General features: G+C 36.6%; 1 protein-coding gene across 1 annotated transcript in view; it reads right to left on the bottom strand.

Moving 5' to 3' along the window:
* Positions 1–6,405: 6,405 nt before the first annotated feature.
* LOC125088414 (zinc finger protein 345) overlaps positions 6,406–10,872 on the bottom strand; it is a 124,758-nt gene continuing 120,291 nt past the window's right edge. The window contains exon 5 of the mRNA XM_047709561.1: positions 6,406–7,543. Within this exon, the coding sequence (XP_047565517.1) occupies positions 6,569–7,543 (975 nt within the window). The 3' untranslated portion in view covers positions 6,406–6,568. The remainder of the gene's footprint in view (positions 7,544–10,872) is intronic.

Genomic DNA, 10,872 nt, shown 5'->3' with positions numbered 1-10,872 from the left:
TGGGTATTTTTAATTGAGATTACATCACATTTATAACCTAAGGAATTATGATTTTTTAATGATGTCAGTACTGCAATTCCAGATGTTATATGCTTTTATTTTTTTCATTTTCTGATTGCTTTGGAAATTTTTTATTTATTTCACATAATGATTATGGACATTTCTGTTTAATTTTTCTCTTCATAGCTCATTTTTTTGTGACTACCATAAAAGCATTTTTTTTCCTATGGGATCTTCCATTTTAAAAGAATATTTGTATCAAGAAATTAAAAATAGGGCGCCTGGGTGGCTCAGTGGGTTAAGCCGCTGCCTTCGGCTCAGGTCATGATCTCAGGGTCCTGGGATCGAGGCCCGCATCGGGCTCTCTGCTCAGCAGGGAGCCTGCTTCCCTCTCTCTCTCTCTCTGCCTGCCTCTCCGTCTACTTGTGATCTCTCTCTGTCAAATAAATAAATAAAATCTTTTAAAAAAAATAGAGCTTCCCTATGGCCCTGCAATTGCACTACTGGATATTTACCCCAAAGATACAGAGGTAGTGAAAAGAAGGGCCATCTGTACCCTAATGTTTATAGCAGCAATGGTCATGGTCGCCAAACTGTGGAAAGAAGAAAGAACCAAGATGCCCTTCAACGGACGAATGGATAAGGAAGATGTGGTCCATATACACTATGGAGTATTATGGCTCCATCAGAAAGGATGAATACCCAACTTTTGTAGCAACATGGACGGGACTGGCAGAGATGATGCTGAGTGAAATAAGTCAAGCAGAGAGAGTCAATTATCATATGGTTTCACTTATTCGTGGAGCATAACAAATAACATGGAGGACATGGGGAGATGGAGAGGAGAAGGGAGTTGAGGGAAGTTGGAAGGGGAGGTGAACCATGAGAGACTATGGACTCTGAAAAACAATCTGAGGGTTTTGAAGGGGCGGGCAGTGAGAGGTTGGGGAAGCCAGGTGGTGGGTATTAAGGAGGGCACGGATTGCATGGAGCACTGGATGTGGTGCAAAAACAATGAATACTGTTACACTGAAAAGAAATTTTAAAAAAAAGTAAAGAAAAAAGAATATTTGTACATGAGGGTGCCTGGGTGGCTCAGTCAGTTAAGCATCTGCCTTTGGCTCAGGTCAGTATCCCAGAATTCTGGGATTGAGTCCTGCATCAGGCTCCCTGCTCCGTTGGGAGTCTGCTCCTTCCTCTACCCCTCCACCACTCCCTGATCCCTGCTCATGCTCTCTCTCCCTCTCTCAAAAATAAATAAAATCTTTTTAAAAATTTTTAGAAAAGGATATTTGTACATGGGTGCGTTGACTTCTCTATGTTAATTTTCTACCAAGGCAACTTCAAATTAGTCTCTCATCATAGTTTAATGTGCAAAAGGGTGATAAAATGCAACTTTTTTTCTCCTGGATCTAGATGAAGCCACAGAGTACCTGGTGCCAACTCTCCCTGTCTGTGGATATCACTGTAGGGTATGCAGCAGAGCCGATGAACACCAAGTTTCTCCTATAATTCAATAACTGAAAGATAATTTATGCCATGGGACTGTGTGGTATAATTTCTTGCAATGACAAAAATGTTCTACAATATGCTACCCAACACAATGGCCACTGGCTGCATGCAACTGTTGAGCACTTGAAATGTGCCTAATGAGACAGAGAAAATGAATTTTAAATTTTATTTACTTTAAATCTAAATTTAACTAACTACATGTATCTACTGGTTAATGTTTTGGACACTAAAGAGTAAAGATGTCAAAGATGATGAAAAGTGGGATTGTCTCTTAGATAAAGAATTATTTAAAAGTGTGAGGCAGCTAGATAAGCATGAGAAAGGAGGGATAAAGCAGATGCTGACCACCCCCTAGAGTTAACAGCCGCACCTTCAGAGCCACCTCCAAGTGGCCTAGCCACAGAGCTGGCTCAAAAGCCACAAAAGAATGTCCAAGAACTCAGCATGCGCACAAAAGGTGCCACTTTAGGTTAAGTAACCTTAAGGTCACAGCAAAAGCTCACTAGAAACTCATAAATATACATTTGTAAATAAATACAAGTATAAGTAAAAACAATTATGACAGAATGCATCATGGGTAGGCACATGCACAGAGGTCAAAATGTTCTATAACCACCATCAATGAAAATTGTCAATCAAAGCCAAATTTACCTTTGCAGAAAACAGGCTTAAAAGGATGCAGCTAGAGCTTCTGGAGGTCATTGCTACTCTCACTCCGGCTAGCCCACTTTCTCTTGAGTGTACTATACTTACCCACTCAATAAACTCTATCTCTCCCTTCTGGTCTCAGGTTTCCCAATACTTTGGTGCATCTGGGACAAGAACCGAGGGACCTGGTAACAAAAGTTGTTGTTTTGTGTGGTGTGTTCCTACCCTCATGAATGAAAAGATGGTTGCTTTCCTCTTGCCTCAAAAACAAGCAATAAGGCCACTGAAGCAGTTAGTATCTTATCTCTGTACGTCAACCCTAACACCTCCATACATTGCTTCTAATGAATAAAATGTGGCAAAAAGGAGGTATATCATCTCCGTAATTATGTTAAGTTATATGGCAAAGGTGAAGGATTTGGGCAGATATAATCAAGGTCCCTAAACAGTTTAAGTGAATCAAAAAGGAGATTATCCTGAATGGGTAGGATCTGAGAGATGTAGCTTTTAAAACATCTATAGGTCGGAGAGAGAAGTAAAAATATCTTCTGCTGCCGTTGAAGAAGCAAGCCACCATTGCACAGCTTTGAGAAAATTAATTCTGCCAACAAACATGTGAACTTGGATGACCCTGGGCATTCAGTGAGACACTACCCCCAGCTGACAGCTCAATTGCCACCTTGAGCAGAGGACCCAACTAAGCCATGCCCTCACATGTGCCCATTAAAACTTGGAGATAATAATCACATGTTGATTTAAGCTGCCAAAATCATGGCAATTTGTTATGCAGCAACAGAAAAGTAATAAGTTCTATTATTGGCCATAGTTCCTAGTAGAAGCTGTTGATTTTAGTTCACAGGTGTTCCAAACTCCTCAGAACCACCTGTATCATACCTCCTAGGAGACACCAGCACTAACCAAGCTAAATCCCATTCTTTTTTTTTTTTTTAAAGATTTTATTTATTTATTTGTCAGAGAGAGAGAGAGAGTGAGCACAGGCAGATAGAGTGGCAGACAGAGGCAGAGGGAGAAGCAGGCTCCCCGCTGAGCAGGGAGCCCGATGCGGGACTCGATCCCAGGACTCTGGGATCATGACCTGAGCTGAAGGCAGCCGCTCAACCAACTGAGCCACCCAGGCGTCCCGCTAAACCCCATTCTTAAGGCAGTTTGACTCCCAGATAAATGGAAACTTCCTCTTTATCCCTGTAGCACCAGTACAAGATTTCAAGTATTAATTGTTGCAATACATAAGTGGATTTTTTAAAAAATTTTTTATATGTCTGGATTTAGAGTTATAAGTTCTATGAGTAATTTTGTCACCTCCCACAGGTTTTCCTGTGTAGGATTCTCAGCAAACTTTATGTTCAAAGAAATCACAATTTATTCATATTTCATCCTTCGCAAAATGTTAGTTTAAACATGCATTGGATCAAGAGTCAGATGTTCCTATAATCCAGTACTATTTTTTAATCAGCCAGACAATATGGGCAATAACTCTTTCAATAATGTTTCATGCTGACATAAATGTTAGGATTTGACATATAAGGTTAGATATGAATAAAGGTATTACTCACTATATTTTATGGTTTTTTTCTTCATGACCAAGAAGGAATGAATTACGATGACTTTGCTATATTCACTGGTAATTTTAGCATTTTTCTCTAATATTAAATTTCTGATATTAAACCAAATATACACCATAGTTAAAAGCCTTTCCATAAATAATAAAATAGCCAAAGGAAAAAATAATCTTAACAATGGATTATTTTACTGAGTATGTTAAAGTTTCAATTATAAGCATTTGTGTAAATTAACTCATTTGGTCCTTACAAAACCCAAGTATGCTAGTGAATATAGTCATTCTCATTTCACATAAAGTATAATAATATGTAGGAATATGTTTTTAATAGAAATACATCACAATGGAAATGAATAATTTTTTTAAAAAATTAATGTCCCCACATTATATTTGGGCAAAATCATTAGGAAAAACTGCACAGAATGGAAGAGAGAAAAATGGCATAACACAGTACGATCAAAGGGAAGCCAGTTTAATCTGTCATGTTTAAAATGTGTACATGGTAAAAGGTATGTATGGATTATTTCAAAAACAATGAAAAAAAGACAAACAAATACAGGGTGCCAAGTAGGATGCTAAAAATAACATTCTTTATAAACACCAAAAGTGGAGTCAGTCATAGTGTTTGACCATAAATGCTTGGTAAAAATAATGGTACAGTCATATATATTAACACTATTAATATACTTAATCACATGGAATGTCCTATATGACATATATTGTCATTAAAAGGCAATTTATGAGGCAATTTGAATAATGTGATTACACTTTAATAAATTTATAAAAGGATTTGTTCCAACAATTTGACAATAGTTATGGCCCCTTTGGGGGATGAAAGTTAACTCTTATTGGATTTTTATAGAATTTAAAAATTTAGAGAAAATTATTATAATAAAATACCATATTTATGAAATAAAAATATTAATTTATACACATGAATCATTCTATCATTTTATCAATATTAAATATATGTCTTAAAGTAATGATATTTTATTTTTTTAAAGATTTTATTTTTAAGTAATCTCTTCACTCAACATGGGGCTCAAACTCACAACCCTGAGATCAAGAGCTGCATGCTCCTCTGACTGAGCCATTCTGGAACCATTTAAAATAACAATATTTTAAATAAAATGGTACAGATGCAAAGATGTGCAGGTAAAAGTTTATTATAAAAAGATCAATTGAAGAGTTTCCAAATTGGATGTTGGGGTATAAAAAGATTCATTAAGTCCAAGTTTATAACACTAAAAATATAAAATGTCACAAAACTGTGCACAAATAGCATCATGAAATAGTTACTGAGTAAGTTGTGCTGTGTTAAGAATTTTGGTGATAACCAAGATCTATAGACTCTTCAAATTCACACCCCAAACCAGATAATCATGACAAAAATTGGGCAGAAGACATGAAAAGACACTTCTACTAAGAAGACATACAAATGGCTAATAGACACATGAAAAAATGTTCATCATCATTCGCCATCAGGGAAATTTAAATCAAAAACCACATTGAGATGCCACCTTACACCAGTTAGAATGGCCAAAATTAACAGGACAGGAAACAACAAGTGTTGGAGAGGAAGTGGAGAAAGTAGAACCCTCTTACTCTGTTGGCGGGAATGCAAGTTGGTGCAACCACTTTGGAAAACAGTGTGGAGATTCCTCAAAAATTTAAAAACAGAGCTACTCTATGACACTGCAATTGCACTACTGGTATTTACTCCAAAGATACAGATGTATTGAAAAGAAGAGCCATCTGTACCCCAATGTTCATAGCAGCAATGGCCACAATCGCCAAACTGTGGATAGAGCCAAGATGCCCTTCACAGATGAAAGGATAAAGAAGATATGGTCCATACATACAATGGAATATTATGCCTCCATCAAAAAGGATGACTATCCAACTTTTGTGTCAACATGGACGGGACTGGAAGAGATTATGCTGACTGAAATAAGTCAAGCAGAGAAAGTCAATTATCATATGGTTTCATTTACTTGTGGAGCATAAGGAATAACATGGAGGACATTAGGAGAAGGAAAGGAAAAGTGAATTGGGGTAAATTGGAGGGGTAGATGAACCATGAGAGACTGTGGACTCTGATGGTTTTGGAAGGTTTTGGAAGGGAGCAGGGTGGGAGAATGGGTGAACCTGATGGTGGGTATTAAGGATGGCATGGAGCACTGGGTGTGGTGCATAAACAATTAATGTTGGAAACAGAAAAAATAAATAAATAAATAAAATACTAAAAAAAAGAATTTTGGTGAGAAAAAAATAAATTCAAAAATTTAATGTACAACTTATGATAAAACAGTGCTTTAGCTATGCATAAACCAAACTACTTATAGTCATATAAAAAATAAAGTGGATTTAAAGTATTTTATTTTATTTTTTTTAAAGATTTTATTTATTTATTTGATAGAGATTACAAGTAGGCAGAGAGGCAGGCAGAGGGAGAGAGAGGAGAAAGCAGGCTCCCTGCTGAGCAGAGAGCCCGATGCGGGGCTCGATCCCAGGACTCTGGGATCATGACCTGAGCCGAAGGCAGAGGTTTTAACCCACTGAGCCACCCAGGCGCCCCTAAAGTATTTTAAAATACGAAAAATGCAACAAAAAGATTTTTCACTTTTCTCCAGTCATGATAAAAAGTTTTTAAAATTTAGAAAGGAATGAGCCATTGGTAGAAGCCTTCCAATATTCATTTTATTCTTATGGTAGTTAAACCGTGAAACACATAAGGCATTCTCTATTTATTATATTTCTATATTTTCTTACCAATAAATTCTTAGGATTTCTTCTATTACATATCTGTGGTTTCTCTTTCATTTCATGTTACCTGAAAGATATGCCTAAATGTCTTACAAAGCTTTCTTTCATACTATCTCTTACCATTATGAACTTTTTGGTGGCGATTAAGATTTGAGCCTCTTGCAAAAGCCTTCCCACATTCCTTACACTCATAGGGTTTCTCACCAGTTGAATTCTTTGATGCAGAATAAGGTCTGAAGAATGAAGAAAGGCTTTCCCACATTTGTTACAAGTATATGGTTTATCACCAGTATGAATTTGCTGATGCCGGGTCAGGTATGTTGCACAAGTGAAAACTCCCCCACATTCATTACATTCCCAGGCTTTCTCATCAGTATGAATTTTCTGATGCTTTATGAGTACTGAATCTCTACTCAAGATCTTTCCACATTCCTTACATTCATACAATTTCTCATCAGCATGAATTAACTTGTGTCGAGAAAGTTCTGATGAACGATGAAAGGCCCTTCCACATTCCTTACACTCATAGGGTTTCTCACCAGTATGAATTCTCTGATGTTGAGTAAGGTCTGAAGACTGACAAAAGGCCTTCCCACATTCCTTACATAAGTAGGGTTTCTCACCTGAGTGAATTCTCTGATGTGCTGTAAGTATTGAGCCAGTACTAAAGGCTCTTCCACATTCCTTACATTTGTACGGTTTCTCACCAGTATGAATTCTCTGATGACAAATAAAGGCTGAAACATTACTAAATGCCCTAACACAACACTTACATTTATAAGGTTTCTCACCAGTATGAATTCTTTGATGTTGAGTAAGGTATGAAGAATGACGAAAGGCTTTTCCACATTCTTTACATTCATTGGGTTTCTCACCTGTGTGAATCCTCTGATGTACTCTAAATATTGAACTAGTACTAAAAGCCTTTCCACATTCATTACACTCATAGGGTTTTTCACCAGTATGAATCCTCTGATGACGAATAAGGGCTGTACCATTACCAAATTCTCTAACACACTCCTTACACTTAAAGGGTTTCTCACTTGTATGAATGCTATGACATAGAAAAAACTGTGAGGCACTAGTAAAGACTTTCCACTTTCCTTAAATTCATTAGATTTCTCTGTAGTAAAAATTATTTGATGTTGCATAAATTCTGAATCACTATTCAAAGAATCCCTACATTCCTCATATTCATAGGGTCTCATGCCAATATGCACTGAATGATATGAACTAAGTTTTGAAGTTCTATTAAGGGCCTTCCCATATTCCTTATAGTCATATAATTCCTGGCCAGTATGACCTTCTTGATGTGCAGTCATTTTTGAGTCCTGTCCATAGGCATTTTTATATTTTTGGTATTCATAAGATTTCTCTTTGGTATTAAATGTTTGATGTCGAGGGAGAGATGTATGCTGAATGAAAGGGGACATGTCTTCAGAGGCACATGATACTTGGCTAAAATGTCTTTCCTGAGATCCCTGTTTAAGTCCATGCTTTGTATATACTTCCATTATAACCCATTGGGATGAATCTATTTTATAGTCATTCTTTTTCAGAGATAATTTCTTGTTCTCACACCTAGATTTATATTCTGAAAGAAAGCACAAATAAAAACATTCACTTTTGGGGGGAGGGAGAAGACACAAAACTTATAAAAGGCAGAATTACATTGACATTAATGTTTATAATGCAAATAGGATTTATAGTTCTTATATGGTGGTACAATTTGAGAGATAAAGTATAGAAATTGAAAAGTGAAATTCGAAGTCATGGGGGGGAAAGGATCAGAAAAAGATGAAGTCAATGATTCTTAAATTTTGGAATAAATTCAAAGCATACTTTGGCAAAAACCCAAAAGTCTGATAATTTAGTCTGTTAGAGGCTATTTAGGTAAGTAACCTCTCTCATACATTCAGGGTAGTGAATAAAAATGGTAAAACTACCATACAGGGCTATTTGCCATTTTCTAGCAAAATTAGGTAAGCATTTTTCCTTGAGCAAGCAATTCCAATTCTAGGAACCCAAACATATACTTTTGGGAAAGAATCTGAAGAGGTTTATGCAGAAGGTTATCTGCTACAGAACTATTTGTAAGAGCAAATGACTATAATGAATCCAAATAGCCACCAACTTAATACTACTTGAACTCAGTATAGTATATGCACACAGTAGAGTTCTAAGTAACTGCATAAAGAAATGAGAAGTATCTGTATATTCCTATTGAATGTACTTCATGATTTTTTCTTTTCTATTTTTTTAAAAAAGATTTTATTTATTCATTTGACAGACAGAGATCACAAGTTAGCAGAGAGTCAGGAAGAGAGAGAGGAAGGGAAGCAGGCTCCCTCCTGAGCAGAGTGCCCAATGTGGGGCTCAATGCGGGGCTCGATCCCAGGACCCTGAGATCATGACCTGAGACGAAGGCAGAGGCTTTAACCCACTGAGCCACCCAGGTGCCCCAATCTTCATGATTTTAAATGTAGAAGAACAAGGTAGAGTAAATTGTATAGCGTATGCTGCTACCATTTATATAAGGAGATATATGAAGATATAGGTGCTCACCTTAAAACAAAGAAAGGAAAAATCATGAAGTTTATGAAAGGTATACTATATTGGAAGGGATGAAAACAATGGGGATGGGTAAATTCAAATATACCACAAAAATGTGGGGGAAAATGGTATTAGGTGAGGAATATAGGAACTCTCTATATTATTTTTACAACTTTTTTTGAATATATAAAATGATTCCAAAATTTTTAAAAAAATTATATAAGAAAAAAGAGTTATGCCAATAAAAACCATGAAAAAAGATGAACAACACATAATAGTGCTGTTTCTATTGAACACTTCCTGAAAGGTACAGCCACAGTGATAAGACTAGACAGGAGCATTATGTTACAAGCACAAGAAAGCAAGAAACACAACTGAAAATATTTACAAATTTTATGACTGTCTGCATGGAAACTCTACTAATTATTAGAATTGTTAATTCTAATAATTAATTAGTTATGGCAAAAATCAATATATAATACCAAGAAAGATAAGTCAATTTTATACATTTAAAAAATTTTTGCCAATGTATGGGTCAGACAGTTGAGTGTCCAACTCTTGATTTTAGCTTAGGTCATGATCTCAGGATCATAAAATGGAGCTGGCCTCAGGCTCCAAGTTGATTGGAGCCTGCTTAGGATTTTCTCTCTCCCTCTACCCTTCCCCCCACTTGTGTAATATCTCATGTAAAAGAGGGAAGGAGAATTGGGAATATAAATATGAACATGCTCTATTTCTGAAATAATAAAGGCTGAAAGGATTAATCAGACTACCCAAAAACCCCTTTTTCCAAAAAGTTACCTAGAGAGAGAGTGGCAATGAATGAAGCAGATAGGATTGCAAACCTAACTTTAAAATATATATATATATATATTTTTTTTTAAAGATTTTATTTATTTATTTGACAGACAGATATCACAAGTAGGCAGAGAAGCAGGCAGAGAGAGAGGAGGAAGCAGGCTCCCTGTTGAGCAGAGAGCACTATACAGGGCTCGATCCCAGGACCCTGGGATCATGACCTGAGCCAAAAGCAGAGGCTTTAAACACAGAGCCACCCAGGTGCCCCTCTAAGTATATCTTTATATTGACTTTTAAAGCATATAAGTGCTTTATATATTCCAATTATAAACTAAAAATAATCTAAACTTAACAGTTAAGATAAAGACCTCAACGCGAGACAGGAATCCATCAGAATCCTAAGGGAGAATATAGGCAGTAACCTCTTCGATATCAGCCACAGCAACTTCTTTCAAGATATGTCTCCAAAGGCAAAGGAAACAAAAGCAAAGCTGAACTTTTGGGACTTCATCAGAATCAAAAGCTTCTGCACAGCAAAGAAAACAGTCAACAAAACAAAGAGGCAACCCATGGAATGGGAGAAGATATTTGCAAATGACAGTACAGAAAAATGTTGATATCCAGGATCTATAAAGAACTCCTCAAACTCAACATATACAAAACAGACAATCATATCAAAAAATGGGCAGAAGATATGAACAGGCACTTCTCCAATGAAGACATACAAATGGCTATCAGACGCATGAAAAAATTTTCATCATCACTAGCCATCAGGGAGATTCAAATTAAAACCACATTGAGATACCACCTTACACCAAAATTAGCAAGACAGGAAACAACATGTGTTGGAGAGGATGTGGAGAAAGGGGAACCCTCTTACACTGTTGGTGGGAATGCAAGTTGGTGCAGCCACTTTGGAGAACAGTGTGGAGATTCCTCAAGAAATTAAAAATAGAGCTTCCCTATGACCCTGCAATTGCACTACTGGGTATTTATCCCAAAGATACAGATGTAGT

The sequence above is a fragment of the Lutra lutra genome, chromosome 17 (assembly GCF_902655055.1).
Source record: "Lutra lutra chromosome 17, mLutLut1.2, whole genome shotgun sequence".
Taxonomy (NCBI): Eukaryota; Metazoa; Chordata; class Mammalia; order Carnivora; family Mustelidae; genus Lutra; species Lutra lutra.
Note: the sequence above shows the minus strand (reverse complement) of the source record. Positions and strands in the feature narration are given on the sequence as shown.